Source organism: Pseudophryne corroboree, chromosome 1 (genome assembly GCF_028390025.1).
Source record: "Pseudophryne corroboree isolate aPseCor3 chromosome 1, aPseCor3.hap2, whole genome shotgun sequence".
Classification (NCBI taxonomy): domain Eukaryota; kingdom Metazoa; phylum Chordata; class Amphibia; order Anura; family Myobatrachidae; genus Pseudophryne; species Pseudophryne corroboree.
Window position 1 is genome coordinate 151,142,296 of NC_086444.1, and position 24,045 is coordinate 151,166,340.

Consider the following 24,045-nt stretch of genomic DNA (forward strand, 5'->3'; position numbering starts at 1 on the left):
ATGTATACAGTAATTGTTAAGCATAAAATGTATATCCAAAGAAGTCAGTGGGGTTATTTAGTGAACGCTTATGAAGACGTTTAAAGACACCTGGGAGGACTTGCATGTATCAGGGATACTTGGTAGTCACGTGTATACATTAGTAGGCAGGTGGTATAATTCTAGAAGTGTAGCTATTTTTAAAAAAGTTTGCTTTTAGTATGTTTGGTATGTGAGTGCTATGTTACGGTCTTGTTCCCCACATTGCAGTCTGAACTCTCGGTACAATATTGTATATTATTAAATGACATTGCATGAAAGTTGAAAGTAGACGACATGTAACACATACTGTATATACACTAGTCCCAATATATAAATTGTAACATTTTTAAAAGCTGCCTGTAGAGGGCACTGCTGGTAGGGAAATGATGCTTTGCAGCGCTCCCTCTGCATCAATCCAGCAGATGGATAAAAGAAAAATGTTTTTATTTGTTGCACAAATGTGTTTTGTTTTTTGATTATACAGAATATATGGAAAATTGTTGTACAGCCTGAATGCTAACTGCATGACTTCCAAAGTAAGAGTCAGTCGTTGTGCGTCATTCTGTAAACCTCTATACTGGGTGTAATGTAAACGTGCTTGTTTAGGTGTTTCAGAATTAGGTTTTAGATATTGTTGGTCAGACCTGGCAGCCATTGGCCCCCGTAGCTATTGTGATCCTGCCTACACGCCAACAATTTACATTGGAAGTACTGTTATCTCTCTCCAGTTAGAAGTCCTAGTTCTATACTGATAATAGCCAACCTATTCCGGGGACAGTAGCCTTTGGATGTAACATCTCAGTGCGTAGATATCGGTGATTTATGAATGATATCTGCGTATGAGCTTGTAATAGAGAAATAGCTGTGCGTGTAACAGTCTGGTTTGTAAATGAGTGTACCGGGATGTTGTACCCTTCCACCAGGTGACAGTAGAATACCATAAATATATATACATTTCTGCAATTTATGCTATTTATAGTAAATACTTCCTAGGTTACCTGTCCATATAAGCTTGATGTTTGAGTCAGATCTGAAATGCTGTAAGTGCACTGTTATATGAAGTAACAAGATAAGTAGGCGGGATGGAGGTTACTCTCATGAGCTTATGGCTATTTGGATTGTCACGGCTCATTTTTTTTCATTTATTCTATGGTTTTATTGATTTCAGACTTATTTGATAGGTCTTTATGTATTTAATTTTGAACCCATTTTGTCCTCAATTTGTATCAGTAGTTCCCAATTAAGGGGTATATTCAATACCTGCCTGATCCTTTCCAACGGAAAGGATCCGACAGGTCAGTATTAAATGCCGGGTTTGGCCCATTCCCGACAATGGCAATCCAATTTTCTTTTAAAGTCGAATTGACATTGTCTGAAACGGGGCTAAAACCTGTCGGGTTTGGCCACACTTCCGACAGCCAACGTGGATTCCGACAATCCACGTTGTTTCCGACAAGTCGGAAATTCACAACTTGTCGGAAAAAAGCTGCCAGCATTGAATAGGTCTGAACCCGTTTTGACCTAAACCTGTCGGAAGCTGCAGTCTTTCTGACAAGACAGCAGCTTCCGACACTTACAGAATACACCCCTAAGTCTGCTTGTAACCCATGTGTTAAATGACCTGCCAATATACTGTGTAATTAATAACAGAGGTAACATGTTGAACTAACAAGATCAAAATAACAAAGGTAAATCAAAGTTATAGTTTTGTTTCATGTAAATGTAGATTATTCCTTCTAACCAAAGTGTTTTTTTTTTTTAAGAACTTGTTTCAAAAGTTTCCCTATAACTTCTACATTTTTATACTCCTATAACCCCGTGTTGTGACATTTGCGTTCCTGTATATAGGTTGGTAATCGGTGCCTTATCTCCTTTCTTTTTACCATACAATAATGTATTATAAGTAACATTACACAGCAGCCTTTTGTTCCTATCACACAGGCATCCATAAACATTTATTTTGAATCACAAGCAATCGTACGTCTAATAGAACTTACCCATGTAGCCAGCTCCTGACGCGAGAGGCTGAGATCTGGCAGATTGGATCCTTTCTTAAGCTTTAATGTAATTTCACTGTCTGTGTGTGCTAACGCGCAAAAAAAAAAATAGTGAAATAGAAAACATTAACTGGTTGGAGTTGGAGAATATTTATATTTGTATATTCTCTCTGATTCTCAGCAATGTGATTTCCAGTCATATCTCATTGTAGACTGCCTGGGTGTTACATCTCAACTTGGCGTTGTTTCTTAATTTCAGATGCCGTTGTTGCAGAAAGTGTGGTCGTCATTAAAAAACTACTACAAACCCAGCCGTCACATCATGGTGAAATCATCAAACACATGGCGAAACTCCTCAGCAAAATTACTGTAAGTCGATTTTCCTTTATTTCTTTTGAGAAAACTGCTAATTAATGTTTGCATTGAGCCAAAAGTCCTGCAACTATGTCCTTCCTTTTTTTATTATGTATAGTTTTTATTGTAGTAGAATTGTTGCTTTCCTTTCTAAAGATTAAGGTGGTATCCAATTATGGGGTATATTGAATTGCAGTCGAAAGCTGCCGGCTGTCTGAAAGACGACAGTTTTCGACATTTTTAGGTCGGAAGGGGTCCCGACCTATTCAATACACCCCAAAATTATCCGACAAGTCGGAAGTGGGGCTAAATCAGACAGGTTTTGGCCCCCTTTCTGACCATCTCAATCCGACTTTAAAAAAGGTCGGATTGAGATGAGGGAGCTGAAAGGAGGAGACGGGAGAGCAGCGGCTACAGCGCAGTAGGAGGATGGGGCACCATCCGCCCGGCACCAGCAAGCGAGGTCCTGCTTGCTGGAACCGGGTGGACGCTGCCGTGAGTTCTGGTGGCAGTTCCACATCCTCCTGCTGCGGTGCTACACTGATATAGCCGCTGCTTTCCCCCGTCTCCTCCTCTCAGCTCCCTCATCTCAATCCGACTTTTTTTAATGTCTGATTGAGATGGTCAAGAACGGCCATATCATCTCAGGTTTGGCCGTTCATTGAATAGCCCTTGTCAGACCCATTCCGACAAATGCATATCGGAATGGATCCGACTTTAATTGAATATACCCCTATATGCAGTAAAACATCTAATGTTTCACAAATATTTTTTTACAGGCTATACAATTAGATCACCCGTAAAAAAATACTTTTTCTCTAACGAAAACACACAGGTTCAGTGAAACCTTTTCATGAGAAACGGATGCAAAAACGGGGCTATTTTCTGGGATTTGGTATCGCCCGCCTGAGGCAGGTGAAGCAAACTCCCTGATAAGCCGTGTCTTTTGCTGACTTATCGGGGCGATCAGTGTTCATGGGTAATTGGATAGCGCCCTAAGAATATTTGTATGTTCTAGTACAGGAATATGCAGTGTATATACACTGAAAATTATTTAAAAATAAACTTATGTTAATACTCATATTTTGGCAAAAATGTGGAAATAGTAAATAATTACTCATAACGCAATGCTTTACAACAGAAAACATTTATAGAGGGCATTTTATGTGCCGTGCACCCGCCACACAGGAGCCCTCTCTTTTTAGGCTGAACCAGTGTTTATTATTATTATTATTATTATCCTTTATTTATATGGCGCCACAAGGGTTCCGCAGCGCCCAATTACAGAGTACATGAATAATCAAACAGGAAAACAGCAACTTACAGTTGATGACAGTATAGGACAAGTACAGGGTAAATAAACATAGCTACATCAGCAGATAACACTGGGATAAGTATCAGGTGGCAGAAGACTGCTGGATGTGGTGCAGTTGAAGATTATTAAAGTAAGAAAGGATAAGCACATGAGGGAAGAGGGCCCTGCTCGTGAGAGCTTACATTCTAAAGTTTAGGAATGCATTCAGGCACTGAATAACATCACTAAAACACTTCATGCCCAGTATTAGTAAGACTATTACCTCCACTGTTTACTAACAGGTGATCGTTACTGACTTTGGACGTGAGAGGAACTTTCAGAAATATGGCAGCTGCACTAAGCAACTTTGAATAAGTTTATTTCCATGTTAATTAAATAAACGACGGAATGTAATGCAGCACGAGTCCGGCGGGTGCGCGGGATGCCGGCTGAACGCAGACGTTTTTTAAAGGGGCGATCACTTAAAAGGAATAGTTTTGCCTTGTAAGCGATTGCCCCTTTAATAAAACATCGGAGTTCGGCCGGCATTCTACACAGCCGCCGGACTTGGGCGCTATTACATCCTGCCGAAAGACCGAATATAGCATTATTTTTCCTGCAGTGGAAAGGCTATGTCTTTCTAGTAAGAAGTCAGAAAGTTCAAGTATAAAGATGCATAGTTACAGAATCTGCAATTTCATTTTTCCATACTCCTAATAATTAGTATTTATTTCCATCAGCAAAGTCACTTATTACATTATACATTTAACCCTGTGTGACCTGCCTTACACTGTCATCTCCACTTTCCTAGTTCTCTTGTTTCAGTTAGTTGCTGTGGTTACTAAAGTGACAATGAATTAGCTCAGCTCAGCCCATTACACAGGTAATAATCATACAAAGTAGAGTGTTTTTGTAACAGGTCAAATTTTTTTCAAACTTTTCAACGTTAAATATAAAGTTTCTCTAACGTCCTAAGTGGATGCTGGGGACTCCGTAAGGACCATGGGGAATAGCGGCTCCGCAGGAGACTGGGCACATCTAAAGAAAGCTTTAGGACTATCTGGTGTGCACTGGCTCCTCCCCCTATGACCCTCCTCCAAGCCTCAGTTAGATCTCTGTGCCCGAACGAGAAGGGTGCACACTAGGGGCTCTCCTGAGCTTCTTAGTGAAAGTTTTAGTTTAGGTTTTTTATTTTCAGTGAGACCTGCTGGCAACAGGCTCACTGCATCGAGGGACTAAGGGGAGAAGAAGCGAACTCACCTGCGTGCAGAGTGGATTGGGCTTCTTAGGCTACTGGACATTAGCTCCAGAGGGACGATCACAGGCCCAGCTTGGATGGGTCCCAGAGCCGCGCCGCCGGCCCCCTTACAGAGCCAGAAGGCAGAAGAGGTCCGGAAAATCGGCGGCAGAAGACGTCCTGTCTTCAACAAGGTAGCGCACAGCACTGCAGCTGTGCGCCATTGCTCTCAGCACACTTCACACTCCGGTCACTGAGGGTGCAGGGCGCTGGGGGGGGGGGGGGGGGCGCCCTGAGACGCAATAATAAACACCTTGGATGGCAAAAAATGCATCACATATAGCTCCTGGGCTATATGGATGCATTTAACCCCTGCCAAAATACATAAAAAAACGGGAGATAGGCTCCGCCCCCTTATCGGCGGCCTTATCTCCTCAGCACACTGGCGCCATTTTCCCTCACAGCTCCGTTGGAGGGAAGCTCCCTGGCTCTCCCCTGCAATCACTACACTACAGAAAGGGTTAAAAAAGAGCGGGGGGCACAAATTAGGCGCAGTATTAACTATACAGCAGCTATAAGGGGAAAAACACTTATATAAGGTTATCCCTGTATATATATAGCGCTCTGGTGTGTGCTGGCAAACTCTCCCTCTGTCTCCCCAAAGGGCTAGTGGGGTCCTGTCCTCTATCAGAGCATTCCCTGTGTGTGTGCTGTATGTCGGTACTTTTGTGTCGACATGTATGAGGAGAAAAATGATGTGGAGACGGAGCAGATTGCCTGTAATAGTGATGTCACCCCCTAGGGGGTCGACACCTGAGTGGATGAACTGTTGGAAGAAATTACGTGACAGTGTCAGCTCTGTATAAAAGACAGTGGTTGACATGAGACAGCCGGCTACTCAGCTTGTGCCTGTCCAGACGTCTCATAGGCCGTCAGGGGCTCTAAAGCGCCCGTTACCTCAGATGGCAGATATAGACGCCGACACGGATACTGACTCCAGTGTCGACGGTGAAGAGACAAATGTGACTTCCAGTAGGGCCACACGTTACATGATTGAGGCAATGAAAAATGTTTTACACATTTCTGATAATACGAGTACCACCAAAAAGGGGTATTATGTTCGGTGAGGAAAAACTACCTGTAGTTTTCCTGAATCTGAGAAATTAAATAAGGTGTGTGATGATGCGTGGGTTTCCCCCGATAACAACTGATAATTTCTAAAATGTTATTGGCATTATATCCTTTCCCGCCAGAGGTTAGGGTGCGTTGGGAAACACCCCCTAGGGTGGATAAAGCGCTCACACGCTTGTAAGGGCTCTATCCTCTCCTGAGATGGCCGCCCTTAAGGATCCTGCTGATAGAAAGCAGGAGGGTATCCTAAAATGTATTTACACACATACTGGTGTTATACTGCGACCAGCAATCGCCTCAGCCTGGATGTGCAGTGCTGGGTTGGCGTGGTCGGATTCCCTGACTGAAAATATTGATACCCTAGATAGGGACAGTATATTTTTGCCTATAGAGCATTTGAAAGATGCATTTCTATATATGCGTGATGCACAGCGGAATATTTGCCGACTGGCATCAAGTCTAAGTGCGTTGTCCATTTCTACCAGTAGAGGGTTATGGACACGTCAGTGGTCAGGTGATGCGTATTCCAAACGGCATTTGGAAGTATTGCCTTATTAAGGGGAGGAGTTATTTGGGGTCGGTCTTTCAGACCTGGTGGCCACGGCAACAGCTGGGAAATCCACGTTTGTACCCCAGGTCGCCTCTCAACATGAGAAGACGCCGTATTATCAGGCGCAGTCTTTTCGTGGATAAGCGGGCAAAAGGTTCCTCATTTCTGCCCCGTGACAGAGGGAGAGGAAAAAGGCTGCAGAAATCAGCCAGTTCCCAGGAACAGAAACCCTCTCCCACCTCTGCCAAGCCCTCAGTATACGCTGGGGCTTTACAAGCAGAATCGGGCACGGTGGGGGGCCCGTCTCAATGAATTTCAGCGCGCAGTGGGCTCACTCGCAAGTAGACCCCTGGATCCTTCAGGTGATATCTCAGGGGTACAAATTAGAATTCGAGACGTCTCCCCCTCGCCGTTTCCTAAAGTCGGCTTTACCGATGTCTCCTTCTGACAGGGAGACAGTTTTGGAAGCCATTCACAAGCTGTATTCCCAGCAGGTGATGATCAAGATACCCCTCCTGCAACAGGGAACGGGGTATTATTCCACACTGTTGTGGTACCGAAGCCGGACGGCTCGGTGAGACCGATTCTAAATCTAAAATCTTTTAACACTTACATACAGAGGTTCAAATTCAAGATTGAGTCACTCAGAGCAGTGATTGCGAACCTGGAAGAAGGGGACTACATGATGTCTCGGGACATCAAGGATGCTTACCTTCATGTCAAAATTTACCCTTCTCACCAAGGGTACCTCAGGTTTATGGTACAGAACTGTCACTATCCGTTCAGACGCTGCCGTATGGATGGTCCACGGCACCCCGGGTCTTTACCAAGGTAATGGCCGAAATGATGATATTCCTTCAAAGGAAGGGAATTTTAGTTATCCCTTACTTGGACAATTCCCTGATAAGGGTAAGATCCAGGGAACAGTTGGAGGTCGGTGTAGCACTATCTCAGGTAGTGTTGCTGCAGCACGGTTGGATTCTCAATATTCCAAAATCGCAGCTGGTTCCGACGACTTGTCTTCTGTTCCTAGGGATGATCCTGGACACAGTCCAGAAAAAGGTGTTTCTCCCGGAGGAGAAAGCCAGGGAGTTATCCGAGCTAGTCAGGAACCTCCTAAAACCGAGCCAGTCTCAGTGCATCAATGCACAAGGGTTCTGGGTAAAATGGTGGCTTCCTACGAAGCAATCCCATTCGGCAGATTCCACGCAAGAACTTTCCAGTGGGACCTGCTGGACAAATGGTCCGGGTCGCATCTTCAGATGCATCAGCGGATAACCCTGTCACCAAGGACAAGGGTGTCCCTCCTGTGGTGGTTGCAGAGTGCTCATCTTCTAGAGGGCCGCAGATTCGGCATTCAGGACTGGGTCCTGGTAACCACGGATGCCAGCCTGCGAGGCTGGGGAGCAGTCACACAGGGAAGGAATATCCAGGACTTATGGTCAAGCCTGGAGACATCACTTCACATAAATATCCTGAAGCTAAGGGACATTTACAATGCTCTAAGCTTAGCAAGACCTCTGCTTCAAGGTCAGCCGGTGTTGATCCAGTCGGACAACATCACGGCAGTCACCCACGTAAACAGACAGGGTGGCACAAGAAGCAGGAGGGCAATGGCAGAAGCTGCAAGGATTCTTCGCTGGGCGGAAAATCATGTGATAGCACTGTCAGCAGTATTCATTCCGGGAGTGGACAACTGGGAAGCAGACTTCCTCAGCACGACCTCCACCCGGGAGAGTGGGGACTTCACCCAGAAGTCTTCCACATGATTATAAACCGTTGGGAAAAACTCGACAGGTATTGCGCCAGGTCCAGGGACCCTCAGGCAATAGCTGTAGACGCTCTGGTAACACCGTGGGTGTACCAGTCAGGGTATGTGTTCCCTCCTCTGCCTCTCATACCCAAGGTACTGAGATTGATAAGATGGAGAGGAGTAAGCACTATATTCGTGGCTCCGGATTGGCCAAGAAGGATTTGGTAACCGGAACTTCAAGAGATGCTCACGGAGGATCCGTGGCCTCTACCTCTAAGAAGGGACCTGCTCCAGCAAGGACCCTGTCTGTTCCAAGACTTACCGCGGCTGCGTTTGACGGCATGGCGGTTGAACGCCGGATCCTGAAGGAAAAAAGGCATTCCGGATGAAGTCATCCCTATCCTGATCAAAGCCAGGAAGGATGTAACCGCAAAAACATTATCACCGCAATTGGCGAAAATATGTTGCGTGGTGCGAGGCCAGTAAGGCCCGACGGTGGAAATTTAACTGGGTCGATTCCTACATTTCCTGCAAACAGGAGTGTCTATGGGCCTGAAATTGGGGTCCATTAAGGTTCAAATTTCGGCCCTGTCAATTTTCTTCCAAAAAGAACTAGCTTCAGTCCCTGAAGTTCAGACGTTTGTAAAAGGGGTACTGCATATACAGCCTCCTTTTGTGCCTCCAGTGGCACTTTGGGATCTCAATTTAGTTTTGGGTTCCAAAAGTCACATTGGTTTGAACCACTTAAATCTGTGGAGTTAAAATATCTCACATGGAAAGTGGTCATTCTGTGGCAGGCCTGCCACAGCCAAAAATCTGTAAATGCCCACTCCACAAGGAAGGTGGGCTCATCTTGGGCGGCTGCCCGAGGGGTCTCGGCTTTACAACTTTGCCGAGCAGCTACTTGGTCAGGAGCAAATACGTTTGTAAAATTATACAAAATTGATATCCTGGCTGAGGAGGACCTGGAGTTCTCTCATTTGGTGCTGCAGAGTCATCCGCACTCTCCCGCCCGTTTGGGAGCTTTGGTATAATCCCCATGGTCCTTACGGAGTCCCCAGCATCCACTTAGGACGTTAGAGAAAATAAGAATTTACTTACCGATAATTCTATTTCTCATAGTCCGTAGTGGATGCTGGGCGCCCATCCCAAGTGCGGATTGTCTGCAATACTTGTACATAGTTATTGTTACAAAAATCGGGTTATTATTGTTGTGAGCCATCTTTTCAGAGGCTCCTCTGTTATCATGCTGTTAACTGGGTTCAGATCACAGGTTATACGGTGTGATTGGTGTGGCTGGTATGAGTCTTACCCGGGATTCAAAATCCTTCCTTATTGTGTACGCTCGTCCGGGCACAGTATCCTAACTGAGGCTTGGAGGAGGGTCATAGGGGGAGGAGCCAGTGCACACCAGATAGTCCTAAAGCTTTCTTTAGATGTGCCCAGTCTCCTGCGGAGCCGCTATTCCCCATGGTCCTTACGGAGTCCCCAGCATCCACTACGGACTATGAGAAATAGAATTATCGGTAAGTAAATTCTTATTTTCTTCTACATTCCCTGTAGCAAAGAATCTGGATCTGCATTATAAAATGTATTCCAATCTTAATACAAAAGATATTATTATTATTACAATTTATTTATATGGCGCCACAAGTGTTTCGCAGCGCCGTACATGAACACACATTAGAACAACACAGGGTAAACAGAACTAAACATCACAGAAAACTTATACCAGAGTACGGGTAACAATTAGCACCACAGATCTCAGTACACAATACAGCTGAGATGTCAGGAAGCAAAGGAGTAATCGTCATAATAACGGGGACAGGCAGCCCTTGGTAGAGATGAAGAGTCACAAGCAGGAGGAAATGCAGGTATAGACAGTCACTGAGTAGGAAAGAGATGTAATTGAAGTGCAAGAGAAAAAGGCCGTGAGAACAGGAGGGAAGAGGGCCCTGCTCTAAGGAGCTTACAATCTAGGGGAAGAGGGAGACAGACAAGTGACATAAGGTACAAGCAAGCGGAAGGTGGCCTGGTGGCAGGAAGTAAGCTAGGCAGTGATGGCCATGATCCAGATAGTAAGATAGCAGATTATATGATGCAGTAGGAAAACATTGAGGTCCGTGTTCTCCTTCTCTTCCACTGTTTTAGTATACGGAGTATACACAATGTACCTGAATTTAATGTTTGGAGCTTTGGGTTTGTCCCAATAGCTGTAACACATGTTAGATGCCTTTCTACATGGAGGTTCTCAAACGCGGTCCTAAAGGCACCCCAACTGTCCAGGTTTTAATTTTATACATGCTTGTCCACAGGTGACTTAATTAACACCTTAGTCAATTTGATTCAACCATCTATGCTGAGCCATGGATATACCGAGAACCTGGACCGTTGGGGTGCCTTGAGGACTGCGTTTGAGAACCTCTGTTTTAAACAACCATATAATATAAAACACAGTATAATAATCGCACAGCTGGTGGTGGTAAGATATTATTAAAACATATAATATAAAAAATCTCTATAACTGGAAACAGTGTTCTAATAACACCAGCAATATGATTATTATATTGTGTATTATATATTTGTTTAATAGATTGATAAATGTGTAATAATTGACAGCACTTCAGTTATGCTTTTTCTTTTGTGTTTCGTGTGGTATTCGTGTACCCTGCAGTGGTATTTGAAGCTGCGGTCAGCTTACATTGTGTGTAATGTAATGTTTTTGTTGTAGTCTATGGTTCAAATAATAGGTTAGCGCTAGATTTCGTTTCATAATATGAAACACTATATATAGTAACTATTTTGTGTTGTGTGTATTAATGAATGAAAGTGTGACAGCCTTACACGTGTTTTCACAAAGCGACTGGCTGCCTGACCAGTGTAGCTACTCAGTGGGGAAATGTTGTGTTCGTAGCTCTATCAGAAACGTCCAATTGTCTCTCTTTTCACCTTTCTATTGGGATAAACGTCCCATATTTCTTGGTCTTTTTTTGAATCAATTTACTGTAAGACTGGTCCCTTTTACTAGTGTATTGCTCTCGCAAGGGATTACTCTCCTTTTACTTTAGTCGCAGATAATAGCAGACTATCGTTTCTTAGTGGATGTATGTTTAATAATATAAAGGTTATTTACCAATATACAAAGTTTCTAATGTATTATATTTAAATGTTTAGTAACACCACGAACAGCACCACCATCCTATTGTAATTAGTGTTACCAATAACCTGCAATAGAAGGAATTGGCTTTTGTGATCCACATAAATAAATCTCCTATATAATAGCCCAGATCTGTGACTTTGTGACTCATTTGCTAACGCTGGGCGGAGTCACAACACTGGGCGGAGTTAGTCAAATGAGTCACAGATCTGGGCAAATCTATAGGAGACTAGGAGCAGAAGCAGATAGTATGGGCATGGCACAGGCAGGGGTGCATACATCCCAGCTTTCTTCAGGCAGACAGGGGTGCATACTTCCCAGCTTTCTTCAGGCAGAAGGAGGGGCGTGGCCAACGAAAAGGGGGCGTGGCTTCACGGGAGGGTCCCCGTTTTCGTCAGTGAGGGGGCATGCCCAGCGCTCTGTGAGCTCCTGGCATGCCTCCAGGGGCGGATTATGAGTCCGGGGGGCCCAGGGCACTTGAGACAGGGGAGCCCTATCTCATTGCTGTGCCTGCTGTGGGGTTGGGGGCGTGGCCTAATCGCGGGACGCGTGGGAACGCCCCCTTATGCAAATTCCGGGTTTTTTTTTTATGGAATTTTGGTCCCTCAGCTAGGGCTAATCCATATTTGCCTACCTGACCCTCTCCATGAGGGAGAAAATGCTCTGTTCCTGGACTTTCCTGGTAATGTATGATTGCCATCACCTGTGGTGAAACTCCTTTCTTATCAATTAACTAGCTGACCACAGGTGATAGCAATCATACATTACCAGGAAAGTCCAGGAACAGAGCATTTTCTCCCTCATGGACAGGGTCAGGTAGGCAAGTATGGGCTAATCCAGAGGAGGTGGTCGCTCCCCCCTACACACCCGCACAGGCAGAAGAAAGCAGGGAGGCTGCTGCCTCCCTGCAACACCACAGACCTGCCAACACGCAGCAGCGTGTGCTGACTGTAGCACAATGCTGCTGCTGTTGCTGGCAGGACGGGGGAGCTTCAGAGCTGGGACAGAGCTACTCCAGCCGGGGTCCCCTAAAACTGTGGGGCCCACGGTACGTACCCCCTGCGCCCCCCCCTCAATCCGTACCCCTGATGCCCTCTCTCCCTCTGTCTCCAGTAAATAGACGCTGTGCGCTAAGCAGAACAGCGAGTACAGGAGCTTTCCAACTGCCCCCCCACCCCACGGGACACTGCGACCCGCGGGTGGGACATCGGGACTGGGACAGCGGGACAGACCCCAAAAAATGCGACTGTCCCGCGAAAATCGGGACAGTTGGGAGGTATGGGGGTGTGTGAGGGGGTATGCCGTACAGACAGACGGGCACCGGCTCACTGTGTGCTTGACCCCCCACATCAGCATACTCAGCAGGGTCTCTCTGGCGCGGAGGAGCGTCACTTTCTAGCACACTCCACACTTCTTAGCTGCAGTTTTGTGGGGCACCTGCCGCTGTGCAGGTTCCGTACTGCCTCTGTTATCTCCAGCCCCGACAACCCCACCGCTAGCTGCAGCGCTGCCGCCTGCAGTGTGGTGCGCCCAGCTCCTTCACACACTTTAGCCAGCGGGTAGCGCTGCAGAAGTCCGAGCTGCTTGCAGGCTCCGACCCCCTCCTCCCTCCAGCCGCAGCGTCTCCTGGGAGCTAACCAGTCGCTCCCAGTCTCCCCTTACCACAGTGCCCAGCAGCCGCGAGGTCTGCGCCGCGTGCATGCTATGACCCCCTCCTCCCTCCAGTCGCAGCGTCTCCTGGGGGCTAACCAGTCACTCCCAGTCTCCCCTTACCACAGTGCCCGGCAGCTGCGCGAGGTCTGCGGTGTGTGACTGAGGAGGGGGGGAGGGATGCTGACGGGCAGAGGAAGCAGGACTCCAGCCTGAGAGAGTCAGCCATGCCAAGTCTCCACCAGCAGCAGATCCCAACAGGTTGGAGTGGAAGAGCAGCAGCCAGCAGCAGTGACTCCGGTAAGACACATCTGTCTGTCACCACTGTTTTGTCCCTAATACCAATCTCTCCCGTGCCCTGTGTTCTGTCATGTCCCTGTCACCCTTATCCTGGCCCTTTAGCCCTTATGCTGGCCCTGTTACCCCTGTGCTTGCCCTGTCAACCCTATACTGGCCCTGTCACCCCTGTCCTGGTCCTGCCGCCCCTACCCTGGCCCTGTCACCCCTATCCTGTCCATGTCATTTCTGTCCTGGCCCCGTCGCTCCTGTCCTGGCCCCGTCGCCCCTGTCCTGGCCCCGTCGCCCCTGTCCTGGCCCTGTTACTGCATACCCTCCAACTACCTTTTTGGCAGCTACAGTACCTTCAGCGCCTCCAGACCCCTCCCCAATGCCTCCGCACCTTCCCCTCCACCACATGCGGCACTCCACCCCTCCCCCACACGCTGTGCCTCCAGACCCCCCTACACCACCCGCAGCTCCCAGTCCTCCGCCCCTCCACTACCCACAGCACCTCCAGACCCCCTCCACGATCCACCCCCCATATATGTCTCCCCCCACACCTGCCCCCCTCCACCCGCAGCATCTGCAGACACCCTCCTCCATCCGCGGTCCCCCCCCTCACCCACCCCTCCCCCACCCATGGCACCCCTGCACCTGCCCCTCCACCTGCAGCGCCTGCGGACCCCCGTCCCCATCTGCCGCAGCACCCGTACCTGCCCCTCTCCTACCCACGGCGCCTCCGGACCCCCTACCTCACCTCCGGTACCCCTGCCCCTTCCCATCCCACAGCACCTACGGAACCCTTCACCCATCCGCAACATCCCTGCACCTGCCCCACTCCCACCCGTGGCACCCCTGCCCCTCCCCCACCTACAGTTCCTCCGTACCCCTCCCCCATCTGCAGCCCCCACTCCTCTGCCCCTCCCCCACCCGCAGCACCTCCCGACCCTTCCCCATCAGGGCCTTACCCCCCGCTTCCGCCCCCCCCTCCACCCGCAGCATCTACAGACACCCCCATCCGCAGTCCCCCCCCCGCACCCGCTACATTCTGTACATCGTGCCCTACATGTGCTGTTCACGCCGTCGCAAGGGGCTGCACCTCCTTCACCATCGCACGCCCTTTCATTGTGCAATATTTAGCAACTAACAAAGGAATGCAGGTAATACTCCATATAATACAAATATTGAACCCCAGAAAGGCATGCAAGGGTTAAGGGGGCGTAGCCCCTTGCGACGGTGTGAATAGCGCCCATAGGGCGCGATGAAGCACCTAGTAAATAAATATTCAGTGCGGAAATAAAGACCTCTTTTCTGTACAACACAATAATTTATGTGAGGGTATCTCCTGTTTCTTTGTTTCCGGTTACATTGAGCTCTTCTATGTGCGCCTCCACTTTGTACTCTGACAATTTCCTGTGCTTTTGAGCACTGTCTTTGTTTTCTGTGCAGAAATGTTTCATCGTCCTTAGATGGGACACGGAACTGCTCTGTCTGAATTAGATTCATTTGTATAGAGAGCAACTCTGATTCTTAATCATGGGCAAATGCATAAATAACAATACCTGTGTGATATAAGGGAAAAGAAAATCCAGGAAAATAAAACAATGTATTGCTGAAGATTACACACCAATAAATCATCCGGACTTCAGAATGTCCAGAATTGTCAATATTAGGGAACTTACTGTATGCAGTTGACTTTGTATCACTCATTATTTTTTTTATCCCCCCTCCCCACTCCTTCTTTTTTTCTGTTTAGAAGTGGTATTACATAGTCAAAGCTCAGAGATGCCCCGCAGTATTAAGAGGCTGGTTCTGTTCTTTAGGAGCCAGGTGGCTCCATCTTATTTATTTTTTAATGTACTAATTGTTGGTACTCAAACTTTATTCACCAAAACAAAAAGATGACTATTGTCGCCATAATTAGGCTTTTTACATTAATGGACAAAGAGTTAAATGTTAGAGTGGGGTTGAGCAATTAAGAGACTCTCTACATTGAAAGCTGTTGTGTGTTGGCAATTATGTGCTAATTAAGTTGCTGTAGATGTTTATAAATCTGGAATTGGAGTGTTTGCATTTGTAAAAGGTGAAAGATTTGCAGTAGGTGTGAGACTGTTAGTGCTGTAAGTGTATGGGTTGAATGGAGGGAAAAGTGGTTCTATGCAGAACTCTCAGGCCTGGCTCTCCATAGAACAAAGTACACATTTGTAAATATAGTTAGTCTTTGTTAAAGTGTCATTCCAGCTAAGCAGTACGTTTGAATTGTCTTCCTTCCCCTCCAGAAAGTAGAACTGTGGTGGTCCCATGCTAGTAGTACTTCAGGAAGGCTCTCACGAACTAGTACTGCAGTGGTTCTTCCATCCATAGTATCCACTTGGAAGATATAAAATTCTTAACAGAGTCGCTGGGTACACTGTATCTGTCCAATCAATCTGGTGGGAACAAAAATCTGGTAATATACAGATGTGTCCACTTACATCTAGTCTCACTGCACATTAAACAGCCCTTCTAGGGGCTGGGTAGCACCGAGCATCTTTTAGTGCAACTTTTCCATTTAAAATGCATCTTAATTGCAAAATGATGCAAATAAGACGCACAAGCAGACTCTGCTGATTGAAATGATATGCGGCATGCCTATATTCTGTGTGACTGTATCTGCATATGAAGTACTGCGTTAAAGTGGCTGTTTCATATGCAGATATAAGCACGTTCGCACACAAAATGTAGGCATGCCACATATCATTTTAATCAGCAGAGTCTGCTTGTGCGTCTTATTTGCATAGCAATATGAATAATAATTTTGGCAGAAAAAGTCGCCCAAAGCTAACAGAGCTGCACAGGACCTGTCAGCTCACTCACGCCAGGTATCTCCCGCTGCATGGCTTATTGAGGCAAGATGTATGAGAACATATCTGTATGGGAGCAAATGATAATCGACCATTTGCTCCCAAACCCTGGAAAACGGACAACAATTATTGTTCAGATAAATTTGTAAAATCACACAGACTTACAAATTTGTCTAAATGACCATTTTCTGTTTTCCAATGTTTCGGTGCATATAGTCGATTGTCACTTGCTCCCATATATTACCAGGTTTTTGTTCCCACAAATTGGTCTTATTGGAAATTTTTTATTGGAAATTTTTAGGTTTGTCCCCAGCTTTAAGCTGGCCGCACACAACTATTTGGTTGGTTGGAACAAAAATCTGGTAATGTTTGGGAGCACATGACATTTGGCTTTTTTACTCTGAAACATCGTAAAACTGACACAATTTAATGAAAATATATATAGATATATAATGTATGTGTGTGACACTTTAGGCTTCCACCCTTTGACACCGCCTGCCGCCCATCCACATGTTCTCCATCACTATACACTAACATGTTGATAGTTAAATCTATGCCTGCTGTTGCATTAGGCTCCGATATTAATGGAAGCTAGTATTAAGATAACAGCTGCTGTCGTGGAGCGAGACCTGTCTTGACTGCTTTCCAAAGGAGGCAGCCGATGCGGGAGGCGTACAAGTGTAGCTTTGAGTTAGGTTTACTTCGTGCTAATAAATATAACTGGTGTACCTGCTTTGAAATAACAAATCCTGTAACTTTATAGTAAATGTTAGGTGGTTCCACATCTCTACGTTTCGGGGTCTTTCTTGAGTAATTTAATATTATTCCTCAGCTAAATACCCTGACATTTATTATGTACAGGAACTACAGTATATTACTTCGCTTTCAGGCTGTTTGATTGATCTATATGAGCACTGTTATTAATCTTCATAAAACATTTTATTGCTGCTTTTCCTTTTGTCGAAGTGCATTTTAACTTGATCCATACCAGATAACCTTTCTCCAACTCCGCTACAATGATGTGTCTCTGACTTGGTGGTTTAGCTTTACAATACCCCAATAAAGCATTTTTGTGTGTGATTCAATAGATCTACAAATGTCGACCCCAAATTGTAGACATGAAAAAGGCCAACAGGGTCAAAAGGTCATCATGGTTTTTTATAAGGTTATTCTTTTACTCCCCCCAGAACCTCCCCCCCCCCCCCCCCCCAGACACACTCACACAAAAAATCCCATTGGTATACTGCAGAGCTGGCCAAACCGGTCCTCGAGATCTACCAACAGTTCACATTTTCCAGACCACCTAGCTGATGCACAGGTGTAGTCATTACTAATTAAGATGTGCTGCATTCATTCCTAACTGACAATTCTACAGGGACCTGGAAAACATGAACTGTTGGTAGATCTTGAGGACCGGTTTGGCCAGCTCTGCAGTATACTGTGTCCCTTGCATGGTGAGTGAAAGGTTACTGTTCCCAGTTGTACACGTGGATGGTTAAGGATGAAAAAAAAAATAACCACTTGTGTTGACCATTTGTGTGTTGATCATTGTCATGTCAACCTTTTGAATATGTCTACCTTTTACATGTCGACCTTTTAACCATGCCTGCCTTTTGTACCCATTGACCTAATGCATGTTGACCATTTGGGGTTGTCTTATTGTCTGTCAACCATTTTACTGTCAACCTATCGTTGCACTTATGATATCACTGCTATAATCTTTGCTTCTGTGCCTTCAACTGGAATTGGCAGATTACTAAAACTTGTCTATTCACATATTATAGACTAGCATTTGTCTGAGGCTTTGTTCGCGTGGATGTCTGTTATTGCTCTGCAGAACTAACTTTACAAAGACTGTACTGGCATCTAATATTATGATGTATATTTATATTTTAGACATCGATCACAAAATGTATTTGTAAACAATATTTGTAGTTTCTCTTACGTCCTAGAGGATGCTGGGGACTCCGTAAGGACCATGAGGTATAGACGGGCTCCGCAGGAGACATGGGCATCTATAAAGACCTTTTAGTATGGGTGTTGCCTGGCTCCTCCCTCTATGCCCCTCCTCCAGACCTCAGTTAGATCTTGTGCCCAGAGGGGAGAGGGTGCATTACAGGGAGCTCTCCTGAGTTTCTCTGTTTAAAGAATTTTGTTAGGTTTTTTATTTTCAGGGAGCACTGCTGGCAACAGGCTCCCTGCATCGTGGGACTGAGGAGAGAGAAGCAGACCTACTTAACTGATAGGCTCTGCTTCTTAGGCTACTGAACACCATTCGCTTCAGAGGGAGTCTGAACGCAGGTCTCACCCTGCCGTTCGTCCCAGAGCCGCGCCGCCGTCCTCCTTGCAGAGCCGGAAGATAGAAGCCGGGTGAGTATGAGAAGAAAGAAGACTTCAAAGGCGGCAGGAGACTTCTGATCTTCACAGAGGTAAGCGCACAGCGGTAACGCTGCGCGCCATTGCTCCCGGGACACACACACACAGCAGGCACAGATGGGTGCAGGGCGCAGGGGGGGTGCCCTGGGCAGCAATAAACCTCAGAACTGGCATATTGGGAGATATTAGGCTGCAGAGGCAGTAAATATGTGAACCCCCGCCATTTTTTGTATTTTCTAGCGGGACCGAAGCCCGCCGCTGGAGGGGGCGGAGCTTGTTCCTCAGCACTAACCAGCGCCTTTTTCTCCACAGAAGCTGCAGAGACGCTGGCTCCCCGGACTCTCTCCTGCTGATTTCAGGACAGAGGGCTTAAAAAGAGGAGGGGGGGCACAATTCTTGGCGCAGTGAGTTATATTATATCAAAAAGCGCTGTCTGGTATTTCTCCAGGGTCAGTGAGCGCTGGGTGTGTGCTGGCATACTCTCTCTCTGTCTCTCCAAATGGCCTTATTAGGGATTTGTCCCCTTATAGCTATATCCCGGTGTGTGTGGGGTGTCGGTACGTGCGTGTCGGCATGTTTGAAGCGGAAGGCTCTTCCAAGGAGGAGGTGGAGCAGATGAGTGGTGAGTCTCCGTCGGTGGTGCCGACTCAAGAGTGGATGGATATGTAACATATGTTAAATGCAAGTGTGGCATCACTACATAAGAGACTGGACAAAGCAGAGTCCAGGGAGACAACAGGGGGTCAATCCACGGATTGGACCGACTCACAGGGCCCTTCAGGGTCTCAGAAACGTCCCTTGTCACAAATAGTGGACACAGATACCGACACGGAGTCTGACTCCAGTGTCGACTACGATGAAGCTAGATTGCACCCTAGGGTGACAAAAAGTATTCAGTGTATGATTATCGCAATAAAAGATGTTTTACATATCACTGATGAACCCTCTGTTCCCGACACGAGGGTACACATGTTTAAGGGGAAGAAGCAAGTAGTAACCTTTCCCCATCTCATGAACTTAACGAGTTATTTGAAAAAGCTTGGGAAACTCCAGATAAGAAACTGCAGATTCCCAAAAGGATTCTTATGGTGTACCCTTTCCCTACGCAGGACAGGGTACGTTGGGAATCCTCTCCCACAGTGGACAAGGCTTTAACACGCCTGTCCAAATAGGCGGCGCTGCCGTCTCCAGACACGGCAGACCTCAAAGATCCTGCGGACCGCAGGCAAGAGACTACTTTAAAGTCTATGTATACACATACTGGTGCTTTGCTCAGGCCGGCAATTGCGTCGGCATGGGTATGTAGCGCAGTTGCAGCTTGGACAGATACCTTGTCAGCTGACCTTGATACCCTAGACAGGGATACCATTTTATTAACATTTGCATATATTAAGGACGCATTCTTATATATGAGAGATGCTCAGAGAGACATTGGGCTGCTGGGTTCCAGAGCCAATGCCATGGCTATTTCTGCGAGACGAGCCTTATGGACCAGTCAGTAGACAGGTGATGCCGACTCGAAAAAGCATATGGAGGTTTTACCTTACAAGGGTGACGTGTTGTTTGGGGAAGGGCTCGCGGATCTGGTTTCCACAGCTACCGCGGGTAAATCTACCTTTTTACCTTTTGTTCCCCAACAGCAAAAGAAAACTCCACAGTATCAGATGCAGTCCTTTCGGTCGCATAAGCCCAGAAGAGGTCGGGGCTCCTCCTTCCTTGCCAGAGGTAAGGGCAGAGGAAAAAGAACACCTGCTTCGGCTAGTTCCCAGGAGCAGAAGTCCTCCCCGGCTTCTGCAAAATGCACCGCATGACGCTGGGGCTCCCCTAAGGGAGTCCGCACCGATGGGGGCGCGCCTTCGATTATTCAGCCAGGTCTGGGTTCGGTCAGACGTGGATCCTTGGGCGATGGAAATTATTTCCCAAGGCTACAGGTTGGATTTCGAAGAGGTGCCCCCTCGCCGATTTTTCAAGTCGGCCTTACCAGCTTCTCCCCAAGGGAGGGAAGTAGTGTTAGCTGCAATTCAAACGCTGTACCAGCAGCAAGTGATTGTCAAGGTCCCCCTGGCCCAACAGGGAAAAGGGTATTATTCGACCCTGTTGGTGGTTCCGAAGCCGGATGGTTCGGTCAGACCCATTTTGAATCTAAAATCCCTGAACTTGTACATGAAAAAATTCAAATTCAAGATGGAATCACTCCAAGCTGTAATATCCAGCCTAGAAGGGGGGGATTTTATGGTGTGGCTAGACATAAAGGATGCTTACCTTCATGTCCCCATACATCCCTCTCATCAAGAGTACCTGAGATTCGCTGTACAGGACTGTCATTACCAGTTTCAGACGTTGCCGTTTGGGCTTTCCACGGCCCCGAGGATTTTCACCAAGGTGATGGCGGAAATGATGGTGCTCCTGCGCAAACAAGGAGTCACAATTATCCCATACTTGGACGATCTCCTGATAAAGGCGAGATCAAGAGATCAGTTGCTGAAGAACGTGGCGCTCTCCCTGAGAGTGCTCCAACAGCACGGTTGGATTCTAAATCTGCCAAAGTCTCAATTGGTTCCAACGACTCGACTATTGTTCCTAGGCATGATTCTGGACACGGAACAAAAGAAGGTTTTTCTCCCGTCGGAAAAAGCCCAGGATCTCCAGACCATGGTCAGAGACCTGCTAAAGCCAAGAAGAGTGTCAGTTCATCAATGCACTCGAGTTCTGGGAAAAATGGTGGCAGCCTACGAGGCCATCCCCTTTGGCAGGTTTCATGCAAGGACTTTTCAGTGGGACCTTCTGGTCAAGTGGTCCGGGTCCTATCTACAAACACATCAGACGATAACACTGTCCCCCAGGGCCAGAGTATCTCTCCTGTGGTGGCTGCACAGTGCTCACCTTCTAGAGGGTCGCAGGTTCGGCATTCAGGACTGGGTTCTGGTGACCACGGATGCGAGCCTCCAAGGGTGGTGAGCAGTCACACAAGGAAGAAACTTTCAGGGACTGTGGTCAAGCCAGGAGGCTTGTCTGCACATCAACGTCCTGGAATTAAGAGCCATATAAAACGGCCTACGACAAGCAGAGGCTCTTCTTCGCAACCTACCAGTTCTGATTCAATCAGACAATGTCACAACAGTGGCTCATGTGAACCGCCAAGGCGGGACAAGGAGCAGAGTCGCGATGCCGGAGGCCACCAGGATTCTTCGCTGGGCGGAAAATCACGTAAGCGCTCTGTCAGCTGTCTTTATTCTGGGAGTGGACAACTGGGAAGCAGTCTAACTCAACAGACACGATCTCCATCCAGGAGAGTGGGGACTTCATCAAGAAGTCATTGCAGAGATAACAGGTCTCTGGGGAATTCCTTAAATAGACATGATGGCGTCACGCCTCAACAAGAAGCTTCGGAGGTACTGTGCCAGGTCCAGGGACCCTCAGGCAGTAGCGGTAGACGCCCTGGTGACACCGTGGGTGTTTCAGTCGGTCTATGGGTTTCCTCCTCTTCCTCTCATCGCAAAAGTTTTGAGGAACATAAGACAAAAAAGAGTACAGACAATACTCATTGAATCAGACTGGCCTCGAAGGGCCTGGTACTCGGATCTTCAGGAAATGATCACAGAAGATCCTTGGCCCCTTCCTCTCAGGGAGGACCTGTCGCAGCAGGGGCCCTGCGTGTTCCAAGACTTACCGCGGTTGCGTTTGACGGCATGGCGGTTGAACGCCGAATCCTAGCTGGGAAAGGTATTCCGGAGGAGGTCATACCTACTCTGATAAAGGCTAGGAAGGAGGTGACGGCGAAACATTATCACCGTATCTGGCGGAAGTATATCTCTTGGTGTGAAACCAAGAATGCTCCTACGGAAGATTTCCATCTGGGCCGTTTTTTCCATTTCCTACAGACAGGAGTGGATATGGGCCTGAAGTTAGGCTCTATTAAAGTACATATTTCGGCCCTATCTATATTCTTTCAGAGGGAATTGGCTTCTCTACCAGAAGTCCAGACTTTTGTAAAGGGAGTGCTGCACATCCAGCCTCCTTTTGTGCCCCCAGTGGCACCCTGGGACCTTAACGTGGTGTTACAGTTCCTTAAATCTCACTGGTTTGAGCCCCTTCAAACGGTTGAATTGAAATTTCTCACCTGGAAGGTAGTCGTGTTATTGGACTTGGCGTATGTCAGAATTGGCGGCCTTGTCTCACATGAGCCCCTACTTGATTTTTCATGTGGACAGAGCAGAATTGAGGACTTGTCCTCAATTTCTGCCTAAGGTGGTGTCTTCATTTCATATGAACCAACCTATTGTGGTGCCTGTGACTACGAGTGACTTGGAGGACTCCAAGTCCTTGGATGTAGTCAGGGCCTTAAAAATGTATGTAGCTAGGACAGCTAGAGTGAGGAAAACAGAAGCCCTGTTTGTCCTGTATGCGGCCGACAAGGCTGGCGCACCTGCTTCTAAGCAGACTATTGCTCGCTGGATCTGTAACACGATTCAGCAGGCTCATTCTACGGCTGGATTGCCGTTACCAAATTCGGTAAAGACCCATTCCACTAGGAAGGTGGGCTCTTCTTGGGCGGCTGCCCGAGGCGTCTCGGCATTACAGCTTTGCCGAGCAGCTACTTGGTCGGGTTCGAACACTTTTACTAAATTCTACAAGTTTGATACCCTGGCTGACGAGGACCTCGCATTTGCTCAGTCGGTGCTGTAGAGTCATCCGCACTCTCCCGCCCGGTCTGGAGCTTTGGTATAAACCCCATGGTCCTTACGGAGTCCCCAGCATCCTCTAGGACGTAATAAGATTTTAAACCTACCAGTAAATATTTTTCTCCTAGTCCGTAGAGGATGCTGGGCGCCCGTCCCAGTGCGGACTACCTCTGCAAGACTTGTATAGAGTTGTTGCTTACATAAGGGTTATGTTACAGTTGGAATCGGTCTTTGACTGATACTGTTTTTTGTTCATACTGTTAACTGGTTATGGGCTGGTATGAATCTTGCCCTTAGGTTAACAAAATCATTTCCTCATATTATCCATCTCCTCTGGGCAAAGTTCTCTAACTGAGGTCTGGAGGAGGGGCATAGAGGGAGGAGCCAGTGCACACCCATACTAAAAGTTCTTTATAGGTGCCCATGTCTCCTGCGGAGCCCGTCTATACCCCATGGTCCTTACGGTGTTCCCTGCATCCTCTACGGACTAGGAGAAGAAGATTTACCGGTAGGTTTAAAATCTTATTTTTTCCTCTACGGAGTAACACAAAAAGATGCTTGGGGCTACTAACTCGTAAGAAAGCCACGTAAAGCTGCTCATGGGAGAAACGGCTGGTCCTGAGATCTACGCCTGCAGTACTGAGCGTTTTTCCCTGAGACTTGTTGATCATCATAGTGAAGCAGACGCTTACAGGAAACTGCAGGCGCTTGAACTGAAAAA

The 24,045-nt window shown here is 47.1% G+C and overlaps 1 protein-coding gene across 2 annotated transcripts in view; it reads left to right on the forward strand.

The window, feature by feature from the left end:
- The window catches only part of AP3B1 (adaptor related protein complex 3 subunit beta 1), a 494,777-nt gene that overhangs the window by 208,972 nt on the left and 261,760 nt on the right, over positions 1-24,045 (forward strand). For both annotated transcript variants that reach the window (XM_063963639.1, XM_063963638.1), the window contains exon 14: positions 2,278-2,387. In XM_063963639.1, the coding sequence (XP_063819709.1) occupies positions 2,278-2,387 (110 nt within the window). The remainder of the gene's footprint in view (positions 1-2,277; positions 2,388-24,045) is intronic.